We start from the raw sequence: 21613 nt of genomic DNA, 5'->3' as shown, positions 1-21613 counted from the left end.
GTAGCGCTATTGCAGCTTGGGCAGATAACTTGTCATCTGACATGGACACCCTCGACAGGGATACTGTTCTGTTAACTTTAGGTCACATAAAAGACGCAGCGTTATACCTAAGGGAGGCTGCGAGGGATATTGGGATCAAGGGCCAATGCAATGGCAATTTCAGCTAGGAGGTCGCTGTGGACCCGTCAATGGACTGGTGATGCTGACTCCAAGAGACTTATGGAGGCTCTGCCTTACAAAGGTGAAGTGTTGTTTGGGGATGGCCTCGCGGATCTGGTTTCCACAGCTACCGCGGGTATGTCTTCTTTTTTGCCTTTTGTTCCCCCACAGCAAAAGAAAACGCCTCAGTACCAGATGCAGTCCTTTCGGTCTCATAAATTCAGAAAGGGGCGTGGATCGTCTTTCCTCGCCAGAGGTAGAGGAAGAGGGAAAAGAACACCAGCTACGGCTAGTTCCCAGGAGCAAAAGTCCTCTCCGGCTTCTGCCAAATCCACCGCATGACGCTGGGGCTCCCCTGCGGGAGTCCGCACCTGTGAGAGCACGTCTTCGGCTCTTCAGCCAGGTCTGGGTTCAGTCGGACCTGGATCCTTGGGTGCTAGGAATTGTGACCCAAGGGTACAAACTGGAGTTCGAAGATGTGCCTCCACACCGATTTTTCAAATCGGCCTTACCAGGTTCTCTCCCAGAGAGAACAATAGTTGCAGCGGCAATGCAAAAGCTGTGTCAACAGCAAGTGATTATCATGGTTCCCCGGTTACAACAGGGGAAGGGGTTTTATTCAACTCTATTCGTGGTCCCGAAGCCGGACGGCTCAGTCAGACCGATTCTAAACCTAAAATCCCTAAACCTGTATTTGAGGAGATTAAAATTCAAGATGGAATCTCTCCGAGCGGTGATCTCCAGTCTGGACGGGGGGAGTTTATGGTCTCACTGGACATAAAGGATGCTTGCCTTCATGTCCCCATATACCCTCCTCATCAGGAATTCCTGAGATTCGCTGTGCAGGATTGTCATTACCAATTTCAGACGTTGCCGTTTGGGCTTTCCACGGCCCCGAGAATTTTCACCAAGGTAATGGCAGAAATGATGGTGCTCCTGCGCAAGCAGGGTGTCACAATTATCCCGTACTTGGACGATCTCCTGATAAAAGCGAGATCAAGAGAACAATTACTGAAAAATGTGGAGCGCTCTCTGAAGGTGCTATGAAAACACGGCTGGCTTACTAAATTTGCAAAAGTCGCAGTTGGTTCCGACAACTCGGCTGTCGTTCTTGGGCATGATTCTGGATACAGAAAAACAGAGGGTTCTTCTTCCAGTGGAAAAAGCTCAGGAAATCCAGAACATGGTCAAGGCTCTGCTAAAACCAAAAAGAGTATCGATTCATCAATGCTCTCGAGTGTTGGGAAAGATGGTGGCGGCCTACGAGGCCATTCCGTTTGGCAGGTTTCTTGCAAGAGCTTTTCAGTGGGACCTACTGAACAAGTGGTCAGAGTCCCATCTCCAAATGCATCGGCTGATATGCCTGTCCCCCAGGGCCAGGATCTCTCTCCTGTGGTGGCTCCAGGGGGCTCACCTTCTAGAGGGTCGCAGGTTCGGAATTCAAGATTGGGTTCTCGTAACCACGGATGTGAGCCCCCGAGGATGGGGAGCGGTCACACAGGGAATAAACTTTCAGGGAATATGGTCAAGCCAGGAGGCTTGTCTGCACATAAATGTGCTGGAATTAAGGGCCATATACAACGGCCTGAGACAACGTCACAGCCGTGGCGCATGTAAACTGACAAGGCGGAACAAGGAGCAGAGCAGCAATGGCAGAGGCCACCAGGATTCTTCGCTGGGCGGAAAATCATGTGAGCGCCCTGTCAGCAGTATTCATTCCGGGAGTGGACAACTGGGAAGCAGACTTCCTCAGCAGACACGATCTCCATCCAGGAGAGTGGGGACTTCATCAAGAGGTCTTTGCAGAAGTGACAAGTTGCTGTGGACTCCCTCAAATAGACATGATGGCGTCACGCCTCAACAAGAAGCTTCGGACGTATTGTTCAAGGTCAAGGGACCCTCAGGCGATAGCGGTGGACGCGCTGGTAACACCATGGGTGTATCAGGCGGTGTATGTGTTCCCTCCGCTTCCACTCATCTCAAAAATATTGAGAATCATAAGACGAACAAAAGTTCAGACGATACTCATTGTTCCAGATTGGCCTCGAAGGGCCTGGTATCCAGATCTTCAGGAAATGCTCACAGAAGATCCTTGGCCTCTTCCTCTCAGACAGGACCTGTTACAACAGGGGCTGTGTATGTTCCAGGACTTACCGCGATTACGTTTGACGGCATGGCGGTTGAACACCAGATCCTAGCTAGGAAAGGTATTCCAGGCGAAGTCATCCCTACTCTACTTAAAGCTAGGAAAGAGGTAACGGCGAAGCACTATCACCGTATCTGGAGGAAGTATGTGTCTTGGTGTAAATCCAAGAATGCTCCTACGGATGATTTCCAGCTGGGTCGTTTTCTCCATTTTCTACAGACAGGAGTGGATATGGGCCTGATGTTAGGCTCCATTAAGGTGCAGATTTCGGCCTTATCAATATTCTTTCAGAAGGAATTGGCTTCTCTTCCAGAAGTGCAGACTTTTGTGAAGGGAGTACTACACATACAACCTCCTTTTGTGCCCCCAGTGGGACCTTAACGTGGTGTACAGTTCCTTAAATCACATTGGTTTGAACCTCTTCAAACTGTTGACTTGAAATTTCTCACTTGGAAAGTGGTCATGTTATTGGCCTTGGCTTCGGCAAGGCAGGTGTCAGAATTGGCGGCTTTGTCTCACAAGAGCCCCTATCTGATTTTCCATGTAGATAGAGCGGAATTGAGAACTTGTCCTCAATTTCTACCCAAGGTGGTTTCGTTGTTTCACATGAACCAACCTATTGTGGTGCCGGTGGCTACGGATGTCTTGGAGGATTCCAAGTCCCTTGATATGGTCAGGGCTTTAAAAATCTATGTAGCCAGAACGGCTCAGATTAGGAAAACAGAGGCACTGTTTGTCCTGTATGCGGCCAACAAGATTGGCGCGCCTGCTTCTAAGCAGACTATTGCACGCTGGATCTGTAACACGATTCAGCAGGCTCATTCTACGGCTGGATTGCCGTTACCAAAATCGGTAAAGGCCCATTCCACTAGGAAGGTGGGTGCTTCTTGGGCGGCTGCCCGTGGTGTCTCGGCGTTACAGCTTTGCCGAGCGGCTACTTGGTCGGGTTCAAACACTTTTGCAAAATTCTACAAGTTTGATACCCTGGCTGATGAGGACCTCATGTTTGCTCAATCGGTGCTGCAGAGTCACCCGCACTCTCCCGCCCGGTCTGAAGCTTTGGTATAAACCCCATGGTCCTTACGGAGTCCCCAGCATCCTCTAGGACGTAAGAGAAAATAAGATTTTAAACCTACCGGTAAATCTTTTTCTCCTAGTACGTAGAGGATGCTGGGCGCCCGTCCCAGTGCGGACTGAAATCTGCAATAATTGTACAAAGTTATTGATAAGATTACACACAGGTTGTGTTACTGTTGAAATCAGGCTGTTGCTGTTTTCTGTTGTTCATACTGTTAACTAGTTTACTTATATACCATGTTGTACGGTGTGTTTGTGGTGTGAGATGGTATGTGTCTCACCCTTGATTAACAAAATCCTTTTCCTCGAAATGTCCGTCTCCACTGGGCACAGTTCCTATAACTGGAGTCTGGAGGAGGGGCATAGAGGGAGGAGCCAGTTCACGCCCATTAAAGGTCTTAAAGTGCCCATGTCTCCTGCGGAGCCCGTCTATACCCCATGGTCCTTACGGAGTCCCCAGCATCCTCTACGGACTAGGAGAAAAAGATTTACCGGTAGGTTTAAAATCTTATTTTTACCTCCTGCTAGCTTTCGCACAGTCCTCACTTTACACCACACTAGTACATAAGTACCCATCTGTCAGTTTGATTTAATCATGTGTGCTGGGCCATCGATATGCCTAAAACCTAGACCATTGTGGTGCATTGAGGAGTGTGTATGAGAACCTCTGGCCTATGCAGTGGAATGTTACTACAATGGCAGTCAACCAATAGAATTCCTGCATTACAAGTTACTAAAGTGTGGCCTTGGCTGGTAGACCAAGCTGAGACTTTTAGCTCTATTATGTAGCCTGCACAACAAGCGTTTTGCAAACATTTCTAGCTTCTCATCAACATTTCAGTGGTATTCTCTCATTATCTTATGGCAATGCTTCTATTTGATAGGTTTTATTAAGGCCATTGGAGATTTAAATGCAAGTATTAACACATCATTAGGGCTTTAATATGAATAGAAGAGGATGAAGCTGTCAGCATTATATATTTGGAGACACACTTCCATGGAGCTTCAAGGATGTTTGTGGATGTCTGCTGTTGTCTTTGTCAGTTACTCCTCATAATGACACGCCTAGTGGACATACCGTCGGTGCCATTGGGTTGTGTGTCGGGTGGATGTGCCGTGGTATGACAGAGTGCAGAGTTACGTATTGTCTTATGCTGTGTGACTAGAGGTGGGGGGGTGCATTATATTCCACAACCGCTGGAAAGCCTCCTCTGAGTAATAACCTGTGGTGCTGGAACAGTTGCAGAATCCCTGGTCAGTTAGACCACCCAAATCAGACATTCGGTGATTGCCCAACAGGAGGGGTGTGCAGGCAACAGCTATACAGGATGGATTCGTTTTACACCTTATTTCTTCATTCTAGTACTGGACAGTCTGACAATATTGTGTGTATGTCTCCTCAGGTGTATGAAGACGTAGATCAGTGCTGTCAGGCCCTGTCACAGAGGTTAGGAACCCAGCCGTATTTCTTCAATAAACAGTAAGTCATTTTGCTTGGAATATTCTCTGCTATATTTAGTGTGTGTTTAAGAATCCACTTTAGTGTGTCATGTAAAATGACTGCATATGTAACACTTTCTGTGTGTGTGTGTGTGTGTGTGTGTGTGTGTGTGTGTGTGTGTGTGTGTGTGGACAAGGAACTATAACATAGCCTCCAACTCGGCTGTGCTGCAAATCTGTACAAATTAGGAAAGGGGATGTGGCTACTGTTAAAGGGAGTGTGGCCCCACGGCACTCCAATAAGAATGGAAGATGCTGAAACCAGGTACAAAACCATCTTTCTGCTGCTGGGTACACTGAGCTCCACAAAGAATGGACAATGGGGTGTAGAGTAGGATCTTGATCCGAGGCGCTTTGAATGTTCCCAGAATGCATAGCACCGCCTCCTATATCACCCCGCCTCCCTGCACAGGATCTCAGTTTTGTAGTTGGTGCTGCAGTAAGCAGGCACTTAACAGAGGGGCTGCTCCAGGCAGCCCTAAGAAGAGCTTTTTTTCTGAGGAAAAAAGTGAAGACTTCAAGGGCAGCAGCAGTGTTACATGTCAGTGGACGTTCACGGCTGCAGCTCCGGCTCTCCCCAGCGGCGCTGTACACTCCCGAGCCCTGGTTGCCGGGTAACTACAGCAGGAGGCTCCGGTTTTCTTCTTGTCAGGCACACACGACGGGGTCTCTCCGGGATTGCGTGGCCGCGCTTCGGGAGGTGGTAAATGGGTCCCGCTTGCGGGACCCGGTCTTTATCGCGAACCGGCGCGGTTAGTGGGAGGCGGGCCACGCTGTCGGTGGACACTGTGGCAGTACAGGCGATCCCACTAGATCACCAGGGCATGGGACAGGTCAGGTTTTCTCTATGAACCGTTTTATTAGAGCCCGCAGTAACCAGTGTTTTTGCCAGCAGGGGGATAGAGGTTGGACCTGAAGCCCCAGGTTGCCATTTTCTGCAAATGTTCCCGCCCTGGAGCTGAATATCTGTCTCTCCCTCACTCCCTGGCAGTGTCTGCGGCGCCATTATCCCTCAGCTCACTGTTCCTGGGAATGCTTGGGCAAATCCTCCTGTGTAAAGCCGCCTGGTTGTCAGTGCTGTGACTTTACAAGACACTTAAGTATTCTACCTGCCTTTTTTAGTCAGTGTTAGTTAAGAAAGAGTGCATTTAGTCAGGGGTTCCTAGTACAATTACCCTGTGATATACATCCAGTTCTTACTGTGTACTGTTATATCTATTGTTATATAGCTGTGTAAGCTAGTCCAGTGCAGTATTATTGTTAGTAATAACCTCTGCATTATACAAACTGTGACTATTTGTGTGTGCATTTGATAGCTGAGTGGTGTCCATTTCGTGTCTTTCACTCAAATTGCTATCCCTATATTCCAGAGGTTCCCAAACTGTGTGCCGTGGCTTCCTGGGGTGCTTCGGGACACTTGCAGGGGTGCCCTGGGTTGGTGGTCCAGGACCAATTCAAATTATTCATGGTCCATATAATAGGCAAAACCAGTGCTGGTGGCTGCCAGTCATAAAATATGTGGCCAAACAGAAGCAAATCTTGTCCCTCACCACACAACTGACCCTAAGGATGACATATAAATGCGATCTACTTAATGTAATAATTCTTTCTAAATTTCTCAATAAGAAATATTTGGCCTAGGGGTGCCGTGAAAAAAATTCTGATATTCTAGGCACCGTGATTCAAAAAAGTTTGGAAACCACTGCTATCTTCTATAACCTGAGGGGGCTTGGTGCGTCAGGTTTTATTTAATATAGGCTTTTCACAAAGATATACTGTATTACGTATTTTTCTCTGATTTAGTCACCATATCTCTCCTTTTATCTCTGCTGGTGCTGACTACACTGCGCAGGGCTTTGGGCTAGAGGTATTGTGCTGCTAACAAATTGTACTGTGTTACCTGATACTGCAAGTTATATCATGTCTGCTTCTGAGGGTAACGGTTCTGGGGCTGAACACACTGCCGGTGTTGCTGAAGCCGCAGATACCTATGAGGAGAATATAGCAGCTTTGGGCTCTGGTTCTGGGGGCTCCTTGCCCCCCAGTGGGACGGTGGCAACGGGGGCAAATAATGACCCGCCGTGGGCCGCTTTTTTCACGCTTCGGTTTACGCTAGTTCATAAACTAACACCCCCTATGGGACCCCCAATGCCGGTACAATCGTTTGTGGTCCCTGCAGCTAACCCGCCGTGGGCAGACGATTTATCTGCTCAAATAAAGAAGTTGAACCAGTCCCTGACTACTAAAAAGTCTGACCGTCGCTCGCCTACGTCCAAGGGGTCCTCTAAGCGAGCGCTTGTCTCCTCACAATCCACTGCTGTCACTGACACCTCGTCGGATGAAGACGGCACTTACACTGACCCCACAGGTTCTGACTCAGATACGGCTGATGGGGAGGGTGGTTGACATGTGGATGTTCCTGATCTTTTGGAGGCTATTTAGTTAATTTTACAGATTACGGATGATCCCGAGCCATCCGTTACTCCTAAGAAACCAGATAGGTTCAAGCGTCAGAAGGTGATTAAACAAGTTTTACCTCACTCTGACCACCTAATTGATATACGTCAGGAACCCTGGGAAAACCCGGGTACGAAGTTTGTGCCTCAAAAGAAGATGCTGGCTCACTATCCCCTCGCGCCGGAGCTGTCTAAGAATTGGGAAACGCCTCCTCCAGTGGACTCACATGTGGCTAGGATGGTGGTTTCCTCAGCACTACCGGTCACCACAGTCACATCTCTTAAAGAGCCTACGGATAAACGTGTGGAGGGTTGTCTGAAAGCGATTTACATCCTCACGGGTGCTGCACAAAGGCCCACTATTGCAGCTACTTGGGCTGCAGAGGCCATTGAAGCATGGGCCTTGGAGTTAGATGCTGAAATCTCCTCTGACCATGCTAGACAATGCTTGTCTTATATTGTCACAGCTTCTCGTTATATTAAAGAGGCGGCTTCTGATGCCGGTATCCTGGCAGCCAAGGCCTCTACTACGTCAGTCCTGGCTCGCCGGATATTGTGGCTGAGATCCTGGTCTGTGGATCTGGACTCTAGAAAAACCCTGGAGGTACTCCCTTTTAAGGGAGATATTCTGTTTGGGGAGGATTTAAATAAGATTGTGGCTGACTTGGCTACTGCCAAAACTGCCTGTCTGCCAAGTACTGCTCCTTCTGTGTCGAAGGCTAAAGGTACTTCCTTTCGCCCCTTTCATCCTTCAGGTAAAGCAAAAGGTCAGGCGTACAACAAACAGGCCCGCACTTCAAAACCTGGTAAGCCTAAGCCCAAAAGAGCCTGGGCAGCCTGTCAGCCAGCTTCCAAGACAGATAAGCCTGCCGCATGATGGGGCGGGCCTCCCTCTGGGGGATCCCAGGGTGGGGGGCCGGCTTCTAGTGTATACCCAGGAATGGTTGAAGACCACTTCAGATGCCTGGGTACAGGAAGTCGTCACTCGAGGTTACGCCATAGCCTTCAAAAACCGACTACCTCATCGATTTTGCCAGACAGATGTCCCGTTGGACAAGACAAAGGCAAATACTCTACATTCGGTGGTACAGACCCTCCTGGATACAGGAGTCGTAGTACAGGTGCCTCTTGCGCAGAGGGGCCGGGGGTACTATTCTCCGCTGTTTCTAGTCCCAAAACCGAATGGGTCCTCCCGGCCCATTCTCAACCTCAAGGCATTGAACAGGTTTGTGAAGGTTTCCAAGTTCCGGACGGAAACCCTTCGCTCTATAGTTCTGGCCTTGGAACCTGGGGACTACATGGTCTCCCTGGACATACAGGATGCTTACCTGCATATTCCTATAGCAGTGTCACATCAACAATACCTGAGGTTCGCTATTGGCAACCTCCATTACCAGTTTCGGGCGTTACCTTTTGGTTTAACAACGGCTCCGCGAGTCTTCACCAAAGTCATGGCGGTGATGACGGTGGTACTCCGCCGTCAAGGGGTCAGGATACTGCCGTATTTGGACGACTTGTTAATCCTGGCAAATTCCCCAGAACTTTTCCTGCGTCATCTAGATGTGACGGTCCGGTTTCTGCAAGCCCACGGGTGGCTCATCAACTGGAAGAAGTCATCCCTGATCCCTGCTCAGAGCATGGTACATCTGGGAGCACTATTGGACACTCGCAACCAGCGGTTGTTCCTGTCTCAGGAGAAAGTCCTGAAACTTCAGGACAGGATTCGTTGCTTCCTATCTCGTCCGCAAGTGTCTTCCTGTTTTGATTATGTGTATATGTACTCTGTAATTGTGCGCTGTGGACCCCTTGTGGCGCCATATAAATAAAGGATAATAATAATAATAATAATACATTCGGCGATGCAGGTGCTGGGCCTCATGGTGTCAGCATTCAACATGGTGGAGTACGCTCAATTTCACTCTCGCCCTCTCCAGAGGCTGATTCTAGCCAAATGGGACGGCCTGCGTCACCGGATCAGGTCTCAAATGATTTAATTGACTCCGGAGGTCCGTCTGTCGCTGCTCTAGTGGCTCCAGGACCAACAACTGTGCAGGGGCCGTCCGTTCTGGATATCCGACTGGGTCCTGTTGACGACCGATGCCAGTCTAAGAGGTTGGGGTGCGGTGCTGGAGCAACACTCCCTTCAGGGGCGGTGGACCAAGGAGGAGTCCCTCCTCTCAATATTCTGGAGTTGCGGGCGGTCTTCAATGCCTTGAACCTAGCCCAGCATTTAATTCAGAGCCGTCCTGTTCAAGTACAGTCGGACAACGCCACCACAGTGGCTTACATAAATCATCAGGGCGGCACTTGAAGCCGCCTAGCAATGAAGGAAGTCTCACGGATTCTACAGTGGGCAGAACGCCATCTACCGGCCATATCGGCAATATTCATTCCGGGAGTCCTGAATTGGGAAGCGGACTTTCTCAGTCGTCAGGACGTGCATGCCGGCGAGTGGGGCCTCCATCCAGAAGTGTTTCAACTCCTAGTGGAAAGGTGGGGCCTTCCAGACGTAGATCTGATGGCGTCTCGACACAATCACAAGGTTCCGGTCTTCGGAGCAAGGACAAGGGATCCTCAAGCAGCATTCGTGGATGCGCTGGCGGTACCGTGGAGGTTTCGGCTGCCGTACGTGTTCCCTCCGGTGTCACTCCTGCCCAGGGTAATTCGGAAGTTTAAGCAAGAAAAAGGAATTCTGCTTCTCATAGCTCCAGCGTGTCCCAGACGGCACTGGTTCTCATACCTGCAAGTCCTATCATCAGAGCGTCCAATTCTACTTTCACAACGCCCAGACCTCCTCGTTCAGGGCCCCTGTGTCTACCAGGACCTAGCCCGGCTGTCTTTGACGGTGTGGCTCTTGAAGCTTCCGTCTTAAGGGCTAAAGGGTTTTCTGAGGCGGTCATTCAAACTATGTTGCGGGCCCGGAAACCGGCTTCGGCTCTGATTTACTATAGGGTCTGGCATTCTTACTTTGTTTGGTGCGCATCTAACGATTATGACGCTTCCAAGTCTAGTATAGCCAAGTTGTTGGCTTTTCTTCAGCAGGGCCTGGACTTAGGCCTGCGTCTGGCATCCCTCAAGGTTCAAATATCTGCCTTGTCGGTGTGGTTTCAGAGAAAAATTGCGACCTTACCTGATGTGCATACCTTTATTCAGGGCGTGTTGCGTATCCAACCTCCCTATGTCCCGCCTGTGGCTCCTTGGGACTTGTCGGTGGTTTTGGAGGCGTTACAAGGGGTGTAGTACGGCTGACCGGCGGTCAGGAGACCACCGGTCAGCTTTACCGACGCCGGGATCCCGGCAGCATACCGACGCCAGGATCTCGGCGGGGAGGGGCGAGTGCAGCAAGCCCCTTGCGGGCTCGGTAGCGACCTGCGGTCGCCATGGGTTCTATTCCCACTCTATAGGTGTCGTGGACACCCACGAGTGGAAATAGTCCCTGTTGGTCGGCATGCCGACCATCGGGATAGTGAGCCGTCGGGATGGTGGAGGAGGTCATGTGACTGTCTGTCAGCTGACCGCCGGTCACATGAATACCACCCGTTACAAGATCCTCCGTTTGAACCTCTTGGTTCAGCTGACCTTTAAGTGGCTTTCCCTTAAGGTGGTGTTTCTGCTGGCTATTGCTTCAGCTAGAAGAGTGTCGGATTTGGGTGCCTTGTCCTGTAGTTCCCCATATCTGATATTTCACCGTGACCGGGCGGTTCTTAGGACTCGTCCCGGCTATCTACCTAAGGTGGTTTCTTCGTTCCACCTTAATCAGGAGATTGTGGTTCCGGCACTTGTTTCTCCTGATCTGTATCCCAAAGAGCGGTCTTTGGATGTGGTATGGGCTCTCCGTATCTATGTGAAGAGAACTGCTCCTATTAGGAAATCTGATTTCTCTTTTTGTTGTGTTTGGGTTTCACAAACGTGGCTGGCCTGCTCACAAGCAAACTCTGGCCAGATGGATTAGAATGGTGATTGCACATGCTTATGTGAAGGCTGGTCTCTCTGCTCCTGATCACATTAAGGCCCATTCTACTCGGTCTGTTGGACTTTCTTGGGCGGCCCAACGTGGTGCGACCCTTGAACAATTGTGCAAGGCGGCTACGTTGCCCTCTGTGAACACGTTCATAAGGTTCTATGCCTTCGATACTGCTGCTTCCCAGGATGCTTCCTTTGGACGCCAGGTTCTTGTGCCCGCTACAGTGCGTCCCCTCCCATAAGGAACTGCTTTAGGACATCCCCATTGTCCATTCCTTGTGGAGCCCAGTGTACCCCACAGCAGAAAACGAGTTTTATGGTAAGAACTTACCCTTGTTAAAACTCTTTCTGCGAGGTACACTGGGCTCCACAAGGCGCCCACCCTGACTCACTTAGCTTCTTTGGGATGGTATGGCATTAGCCGCTGACACGTATCCTGTCGTGAGAATGCGGTGTTGTGGCTGCTAACCGTTGTCTCTTTTCCTGCTACTACATTGGACTGGTTAACTAAAAACTGAGATCCTGTGCAGGGAGGCGGGGTGATATAGGAGGCGGCGCTATGTATTCTGGGAACAGTCAAAGCTTTGAGCCTGTTGGTGCCTCGGATGAAGATCCTACTCTACACCCCATTGTCCATTCCTTGTGGAGCTCAGTGTACCTCGCAGAAAGAGTTTTAACAAGGGTATGTTCTTACCATAAAACTCGTTTTTGGCCGGTACAGACCATAAAAAAACTGTACTATCACGGCAGCAAACAATAGGCCAGCTCAACTTTTCCGCACAGTGGAGATGCTTTGCAAGCCAGCATGCCTGCAGACTGATGAAACCCTCTCCCAGGCAAGATGCAACGAGTTTGCAAACTTCTTTGCAGATAAAATATCCACCATTCGGGCTGGAATCTCCACAGTGCCATCAAAGGAGTGTCAAACTACAAAACCTGCCACTATAAGCCACCTGCCTTCATGGACCAGCTTTCACCCAGTGGATGTAAAGGACATTGCTGAAATTGCTCGAATTTTGCGTCCCACCACCTGTGATCTGGACCCTGCCTCAACCAAGCTTCTAATAGGTTGTATGGATATTATTGGTCCTGTCTTTGCAAAAATTGTTCAATGCTCTTTGCAGACAGGCATATTTCCTGGACCCCTAAAGGAAGCAATTGTTAGACCTCTTCTTAAAAAACCTAATTTAGATCCCAACTGCATGACCAACTATAGACCGGTATCAAACCTTCCTTTTCTAGGAAAGGTTATTGAGAAAGTGGTTGCAAATCAACTGGAAACCCACCTGACAACCCATGATATCTATGATCCATTCCAATCAGGATTCAGGAGAAGACATAGCACTGAAACAGCCCTGGTGTGTGTGTTAAATGATCTTCTGACGGCAAGAGACAGAGGCGACTGTTCAAGATTAATCCTTCTGGATCTCTCTGCAGCATTTGATACCGTGGACCATGGGCTTCTGATTGAGCGTCTGATACATTTTTGTGGACTGGATGGCACAGTCCTAATTGGTTCAAATCATTTCTCACAGGCAGGTCACAGAGAGTATCGTCTGGATTATACTCATCACCACCAGTGCCATTGCCATGTGGTGTCCCACAAGGTTCTATACTATCCCCCATGCTATACTATCCCCCATGCTTTTTACAGTACACTGGGTGAAATAATCAGGCGCTATGGCTGGTCTACCACTGCTATGCAGATGATACACAACTGTACTTGTCCTTTGCTCCGGGCACTGATAACCGATAGCAACCCTAAATGGCTGTCTTCTAGCTGAACTCCAGGAGTGGATGAGTGCTAGTTGGCTGCGACTGAACCCTGATAAAACAGAGGTCCTTATGATAGGATCGCAACATCAAAGGACAAGACTGCATCATAGCCAACCAACTGGACTTACACTCGGGGATTCGGAATTACAAACCACTGATCGTTTGCGGAATCTTGGCGTTGTCCTGGATGGTGGCTTGACACTTAAACATCAGATATCAGCCACAATCAAATCCTCATTCTTTCACCTGAGGAACATAGCCAGAATCAAGCACTTAATTCCCTCAGATGATCTGCCAAAAGTCATCCAACGCATTTGTATCATCTCGATTAGACTACTGTAATGCCCTCTACCTTGGTCTCCCAGCAAAAGAATTGCATCGCTTACAGCTGGTGCAAAACACAGCTGCCAGGCTGTTAACCAACCAGCCCCGTTCTAGCCACATAACACCCATCCTCTACTCCCTTCACTGGCTGCCTGTAAGATGGCGAATCATCTTCAAGATTGGCTTACTGAGTTTCAAAGCACTACATGACCAGGGCCCAAGGTACCTGAAACAGCTTCTGACCCCATACTGCCCCACTCGATTACTGCGATCTGTAGATGAAGGGCTTTTAGCAGTACCTAGAATCTCCCGTAATTCATCTGGGGATCGAGCTTTTAGTCATGCGGCTCCGACTCTATGGAACTCACTTCCCTGCACCGTGCGAGAAGCCCCAACTATAGAATCCTTCAAAAGTAGACTCAAGACTTTCCTGTTTACTCAAGCATTCCCATAATTCTCCATGCTTCGTTCTGTGTTTTATGAAAATCTGTTCTGTACTTCATTATTTTCTGTACAGGTTGAGTATCCCATATCCAAATATTCCGAAATACGGAATATTCCGAAATACGGACTTTTTTGAATGAGAGTGAGATAGTGAAACCTTTGTTTTTTGATGACTCAATGTACACAAACTTTGTTTAATACACAAAGTTATTAAAAATATTGTATTAAATGACCTTCAGGCTGTGTTTATAAGGTGTATATGAAACATAAATGAATTGTGTGAATGTAGACACACTTTGTTTAATGTTCAAAGTTATAAAAAATATTGGCTAAAATGACCTTCAGGCTGTGTGTATAAGGTGTATATGAAACATAAATGCATTCTGTGCTTAGATTTAGGTCCCATCACCATGATATCTCATTATGGGATGCAATTATTCCAAAATACGGAAAAAGCCCATATCCAAAATACCTCTGGTCCTAAGCATTTTGGATAAGGGAGACTCAACCTGTACTATATTATGCTATGTATCTGTTAAGCGCCTTGAGTCCTATTGGAGAAAGAGCGCTATATAAATAAAATTATTATTATTATTACTATACCAGCCAAAAAGGTACAGTTGGAGAGTATGCTATGGGGAGGGGTTGTAGGAAATAAGGGAATCCATGGCCCAGTTCTCTGTTTCTTACTGCTTGGTCCAATAGAATTCAATGTAATGCCAGGGCTAATAGAATGAAGCCTAATGATCACAATCCTGGCCACCACTCAATACTCCTAAAATGTGTCTTTTGCAGCTGGACATGGACCATTCATGTTCCTATAGAACTCTAGCACTGTTGGACTGTTTCTAGTGGTAGTATTCCCATATTCTGTGTAGCAGGCTAGTACATCCTTCTGCAGATGGCTTCTCATCAGTTTGAGTAGCTTAGCCATAAGCCAACCAACTGATCAGATTTCTCTCCGTTCTCATATTTTGTGATTACGTTTACCAATATTCAATCCCCAGGCTGAATTGAGCTGATTGACTTGTTTTATTTTTTATATGTACATGAATGTCAGATGTGTGCGTTTCCTCCGATAATAACTGACCCTTCCACCAGTGGCCTGACATCTGCATGGGTGACAAGGTCACAGTATTCAGGGCGGCCCCTGGAAGTGGTGTCTTTTACAGAATTGCTGCTCCCCTTTGATTGTGCTGCGATGTTTATTACCATTTGTTTAGACCTTTACACAACAGAAATGGAGAGAACTGCCACCTCCAGCACCACGTAGTTCCTATTCTCACTAGGTAAGACATTCCAGACACATGAAAAGGCCAGAAGGGATGTCTAGAAGTGTTTGAAGTGCCCTATTCCTTTCTTAGTCCGTTTTGTTATGCGGGAGAGCTGTAGGGAACATTGGAAGAGGGGCAGTCGATTCATGTAGTTTGTCCCACCAGCTAAGAGGGTGAGAAACAGTTGTCGCTTGTCACACTACCTGACAACACAGAGCTGTACACTGTCCATGGTAATTCCTCTGCTTAGGAATATTATATGCACATGAGTACTGCAAGAAAGAACTAGCTATATGCACTCCATTGGATTCTGATGGATTTGCTGAAAGCATATTGTAACACTGCTATTTATTGTTCATTCGTACAGCATGACCATATTGAAGCTCTTGATTCATTAAATAGATGGGCGTTAACTAATATTTGAGTTAATGGTCCATTAAGGAGCAGAAACGTGGGCTATTTTAGCCTTTTTCTTATTAGTCTCCCAAGTAATTACCTGTGTCTTATGTGGCCCGTACAACTACTAGTTCTAGAATCATCTCCCTTATCCACCTAACATCTACTAACTCTATTGTCTTTGATTCCTTAATAGCCTCTAGAACTAAATAGAGTGTTCACTCTAGGATTTTTTTAGGGCAGGGTGCTGATCACAGGGAGGGCACATTTTCAAGTTAGAAGGACATAATTAGGTACATACTATAATGCTTGATGCTCCCATTCCTATAGGCCAAACCATGGAGAGTGCGCGGCGAAGGCACGCAGCAAAAATGTAGGGGCATTGTTTTGTGGGGAAGGGGCGTGACCACATAATAGTACCAATTCACATTATACCACACAGTAGTGCCGCTTATACACATTGCACGAGGTAGAACCTCCTATAGACACTGCGACAGGTAGAGCACGTTATACATATTGCGCCAGATAGAGCTTGTTATACACATTGCACCAGGGAGAGAGCACTGAGGCACACTGCACCAGGTAGAGAGCACTGAGGCACATTGCACCAGGTAGAGAGCACTGAGGCACACTGCACCAGGTAGAGAGCACCGAGGCACACTGCACCAGGTAGAGAGCACCGAGACACGTTGCACCAGGTAGAGAGCACCGAGACACGTTGCACCAGGTAGAGAGCACCGAGACGCGTTGCACCAGGTAGAGAGCACCGAGACGCGTTGCACCAGGTAGAGAGCACCGAGACGCGTTGCACCAGGGAGAGAGCACCGAGGCACATTGCACCAGGGAGAGAGCACCGAGGCACATTGCACCAGGGAGAGAGCACTGAGGCACATTGCACCAGGGAGAGAGCACTGAGGCACATTGCACCAGGGAGAGAGCACTGAGGCACATTGCACCAGGGAGAGAGCACTGAGGCACATTGCACCAGGGAGAGAGCACTGAGGCACATTGCACCAGGGAGAGAGCACTGAGGCACATTGCACCAGGGAGAGAGCACTGAGACACATTGCACCAGGGAGAGAGCACTGAGACACATTGCACCAGGGAGAGAGCACTGAGGCACATTGCACCATGTAGAGAGCACTGAGACACATTGCACCAGGGAGAGAGCACTGAGGCACATTGCACCAGGGAGAGAGCACTGAGACACATTGCACCAGGTAGAGAGCACTGAGAAACATTGCACCAGGTAGAGAGCACTGAGACACATTGCACCAGGTAGAGAGCACTGAGACACACTGCACCAGGTAGAGAGCACTAGGAGGGAGGGGAGGACGGGCACAGGGCAGATGCAGAGCGGCACTCACCGTTGCGGAGGAGGTCATTGTGCCGGGTCAGGTCAGCGGGGCCAGGTCAGCTTGCAGTGCCGTGATGAGGGGGAATCAAACCATGCCGGAGGACTGGCGGGAGACACCTGTCTCCGCCTTCAGCTGAGATCTATCAGCGCGGCGGGGGGAGAAGTGACTGCGTGGCGGGTGGGAGAAGGCAGTCCTTTGGTGATTAGCAGGGCGGGCACAAACGGGCAGGGCGCATTCTGTCACTCAGAAAAGGGGCAGGGCGCAGCGCCCTACGAAAGAAGCTTAGCATGAACACTACTCTATAGAGCTATTTCCAACACTGCGCTGCCTTATACTTCTCACTCACAGGGGTAAATTTACTAAAGCTTCTAAAAATGAAAAGAGGTGATGTTGCCCATAACAACCAGTCAGATTCTGTCTATCATGTTCTTGAATGCAATAGAGCAGGCCTGGCCAACCTGTGGCTCTCCAGCTGTTGTGAAACTACATGTCCCAGCATGCCCTGCCACAGTTTCAATAATTCCTAATAACAAAACTGTGACAGGGCATGCTGGGATTAGTAGTTTCACAACAGCTGGAGAGCCACAGGTTGGCCAGGCCTGCAATAGAGAAATGTTAGAATCTGATTGGTTGCTAGGGGCAACCATCATCATCTTTAAATTTTTAGAAGCTTTAGTACATTTACCCCATAGAGACTATTAGTTTTGGTCCTGTTTTACAAAGGGTCCAAGTCTATCCAGGTGTGGATCAATGGATTGACAATGTTATGGTCAACACTCATTAGGTCGACATCAAATAATCGACAGGCTCAGAAGATCAACGTGTTTCTGTTTTTTTACGTTTTTTTGGTCAAATCTTGTATAATTCATGTTATGTAACCACCATCAGTATAAACGTGTACCCTTGTGGGCTAGCTTCACTTGCCACAGGTTACTATCCCTATAGATGTCCGAGTGTATAGTAACACCATGGCCCTAAATGTGTGGAGTTTGTATATTCTCCACGTACTTGCGTGGGTTTTCTCCCACAATCCAAAAATATACTGGTAGGTTAATTGGCTCCCAACAAAAATTAACCCTAGCGTGAATGTGTCTGTGTGTACATATGATAGGGAATATAGATTGTAAGCTCCACTGGGGTAGGGACTGACGTGAATGGCTAATATTCTCTGTACAGTGCTGCGGAATATGTGTGCGCTATATAAATAACTGTTAATTAATTAATTCATTAATGAAGCAAAAACTGTTAATAAATTAATTAATTCATTATTGAAGCAAATGTTTAGAAAACGTTTAAAAAAAAAAAAATGTGTCATCCAGGTGCAATCTATCCCCGCTCCCCCACTCCTGTTCTGTCATGTCTCCGTCACTGGCAGTGGGAGCCTTGGGGGTGCATATACACACCCCAGCTCCCACTGCCTATGTCCGAGACGTTAAAGCTATTCTGCATTATTGTCTAGATTTGTATCCATCTATCACAATTCCTCCAAACTCCTCTATTCAGTGTACCCATAAACTGTTTGTTATTGCTAAAAGCGGCCAGTTTTGCAACCACTAACGTTCCACTACACTACATTCCAAATATCGTTACTGCAGCAAAGCTTATTGGGGCTGATGTAGTCTTCCTGTTGTCTCGCTAGCTTACACTTCTTGCTAGCCACACGGACTGTCTGATGGCTAGGGATATCCAGCAATCGACCCAATATCACAGTATGTGACCCTCCAAAATGGCCGCGATACATAATAATGCCACAATATTAATCTAATAATGATAAATAGTGTTACTGAAATGTAGTCGAAATATGATCACTATAGACCTGTGTGTTGGACTATTTTCTGAATGCAGTAACAGAGCTCCGTGTAGTACAGGCATCATGCTCCAGCATTAGCCAGATCTTGTCTGACTTGACCATTCAAGTGTGTTATCAAGTTTGGAAATTATCCAGGCACTACGGCTGAGAAGCAGAATCACAGGATGTGGACAGTATTAGACTGTTATAGCCCTTTTGGCCAGGATCATCAACTTGTTACATCTCTGTATAATGAAGTGCCTCATTTACCTAAATATTTATCCTATAATGTACAGCTCTCCATAATATGTTGGACCTTTTCTACATTTATTGCATATATGTTTATAGTTACAAACAGAATAGTATATGGCATAATTGGGTGTCCCTTTTCCTTAGCGCTCTGTCAGGGGCGATGCTTTTATGAGGGCCAGTGACATTTATGAGGGTCCTCACTCACACTGACAGTAATTTGTGTAAATATCCTAATAACATAGCTTTGCTGACGGTATGTTGGGCTGTAACATTGCACTATGGGCCTAATTCAGAGTTGATCGCAGCAGCAAATTTGTTAGCAGTTGGGCAAAACCATGTGCGCTGGCCGTTCAGCGTCCATGCGGTATGCCAGCCGAACTCTGACTTTTTTTTTTTTAAAGGGGCAGTCATTTACAAGGCATGGTTTAGCCTTGTAAATGATTGCCCCTTTAAAAAAAAAAAGGACAAAGTTCGGTCGGCATCCCATATAGCCGCCAAACTCTGACTCCTTTACATCCCGTCCATTGTTCCCGGGTATAAGAAATAGTTTTTGTCTTTATGGGGTAAGAATATAACTTTTAAATGTTCACACTTTGATTTTGCAACATCCTCACTGGCCAACATGGTGTCATCAAAGGCATCAATCTGAATGGAAACATTTGCAGAATGTATGTTACGTGTTCTGTCCTCATTAGAAGAAGTCACAGATGGTTTTGACTTGAAGACTGCACTGATCTGTTTCTTGTCCAATTTCCCTAGACCCACTGAGCTGGACGCTCTGGTATTCGGACATCTGTTCACAATTCTCACCACTCAACTTACCAACGACGAACTCCGTGAAAAAGTGAAACATTACAGCAATCTCGTTTCCTTTTGCCGAAGGATTGAACAGAGTTATTTCGAAGAGCACGATAGAGACAGTTCATCCAGCTTCTCTACACGGTTATCCAAAGGTCCAGCACTACCCTAGGATCTACTCAATTTAATATTTGGTTATTATGTTTGGGAAACCTGGGAATGGGATTTGAAATATGTCAACATTGACTATAGATACAACAGATAACCCTTTAAATTGCACAAAAAGCAACCACAGAGTCCAACTGTATCTGCATTATAATAAATCTAAGACAACTGCATGAAGACTGCACTTCCTTCTGTTTGATCTTACTCAAAGCCCCTGATTTAGACCGCTACAGATGTAGCAAATAGAGCCTTCAGATCCTGACAGGGGGAGAACAAAGGGGAGGTCATTTGCATTACACTTTGGGGATTACAGTGCTGGTTACACGATGCAGCAAGACTAAGTCAAACTACTGTTTTCTAGTTTTAACAAGCGTGCACTCAGAAAATCCGCGTGTTTACAAGGTGATTAGCCCCTGTAACAGATTAGCATCCCAAAGATGGCAGTGTATCGTTAATCCAATTAAGTAAAATATAACTTTTCTTCTTTTTTTTTTTCATTGCACTTGTTTATTTAAACATTTATCTTATCTTTCCTCCAGCCTTCCTTTTGGTGTTGGTTGGTTTGTTTATTTTGATTATAGAGCCAAGTGGATGGTGTACTGTATACTAACGCAGGGGAGTATTACATTATTCCTCGCTACCATAAGGCTGAGTAATATTGCTTCACATTCCTTGTGTCTGAACTTAAGCAAAGGTCGGTTGATTGAAACCTAGCCATGTCAGGCAGGTCATAGGTAGCTTTCCTTTTGACCTGTAAGGTGATTACCTTATCAGCAATCATCAGATTATCATTTGCCAGCTTTTTAGCAGTAGAAAGATGTTCAGTACAACTCAACATAAAATGTTCATATCGCTGTAATATTTAGGGGGTAATTCAGAGTTGATCGCAGCAGCAAATTTGTTAGCAGTTGGTCAAAACCATGTGCACTACAGGTGGGACAGTTATAACGTGCAGAGAGAGTTAGATTGGGTGGGTTATTTTGTTTCTGTGCAGGGTAAATACTGACTGCTTTATTTTTACACTGCAATTTAGATTTCAGTTTGAACACACACCACCCAAATCTAACTCTCTCTGCACATCTTATATCTGCCCCCCCATCTCCCCGTAGTGCACATGGCTCTGCCCAACTGCTAACAAATTTGCTGCTGCGATCAACTCTGAATTAGGCCCTTAGTTACTATACACACCTTTAAAGTGAAACTATAATCTGATTTTATTGTGCTATTTCAATGGGCAATAAACAAATCCCTTTGATTTGAACAGTGAAACACAAGGGTATGTACAAAAGCAAGAGCACATAGGAAGTTGCCTTGGAAAACACTACAATCATTTCTTTGTGGGTTTTTCTTTTTTGTAAATGGCCAGGATGGTTTTATCCCTCTGCCTACAGTCCAGATACATTTTTTTAGTATGTTTTGTAGTCTTCACCATCTGTGACCATTTCTGTAGATTTTGTTAATTATTTTATTCTTTCTGTTGGCCAAAGATAATTTAGGTGTAACGTGTATGCAGAGCTCTTCATGTGAGACAGTGCTGTTAGGCCTGCATGCCTTCTGGTGCAGTGGCCTATCTCCCGGAGGCAATGGAAGCATTGGCCTCCGGGCACCAGCTGTCAGGGGGCACCGAGGAAGGAGGGATAGCCGCATCCAGAATGTTGAAGGTGCGCTGTGTGCTGGCGGCAGGTACCTCCGACCTGCGCCTTCTGTGCATACTAAACTCCTGCCTCCTCATAATA

General features: G+C 47.2%; 1 protein-coding gene across 2 annotated transcripts in view; it reads left to right on the top strand.

Annotated features, from left to right (window-relative positions):
* Window positions 1–20050, top strand: part of MTX2 (metaxin 2) — a 202762-nt gene extending 182712 nt beyond the window's left edge. For both annotated transcript variants that reach the window (XM_063933397.1, XM_063933398.1), the window contains 2 exons: window positions 4786–4862; window positions 19674–20050. In XM_063933397.1, coding sequence (XP_063789467.1) covers window positions 4786–4862; window positions 19674–19884 — 288 coding nt within the window. In that variant the 3' untranslated portion in view covers window positions 19885–20050. The remainder of the gene's footprint in view (window positions 1–4785; window positions 4863–19673) is intronic.
* The last annotated feature ends 1563 nt before the right edge of the window (window positions 20051–21613 follow it).

The sequence above is a fragment of the Pseudophryne corroboree genome, chromosome 7 (assembly GCF_028390025.1).
Source record: "Pseudophryne corroboree isolate aPseCor3 chromosome 7, aPseCor3.hap2, whole genome shotgun sequence".
In the NCBI taxonomy this organism is placed as follows: Eukaryota; Metazoa; Chordata; class Amphibia; order Anura; family Myobatrachidae; genus Pseudophryne; species Pseudophryne corroboree.
This window is presented reverse-complemented; position numbering and strand designations above follow the sequence as displayed.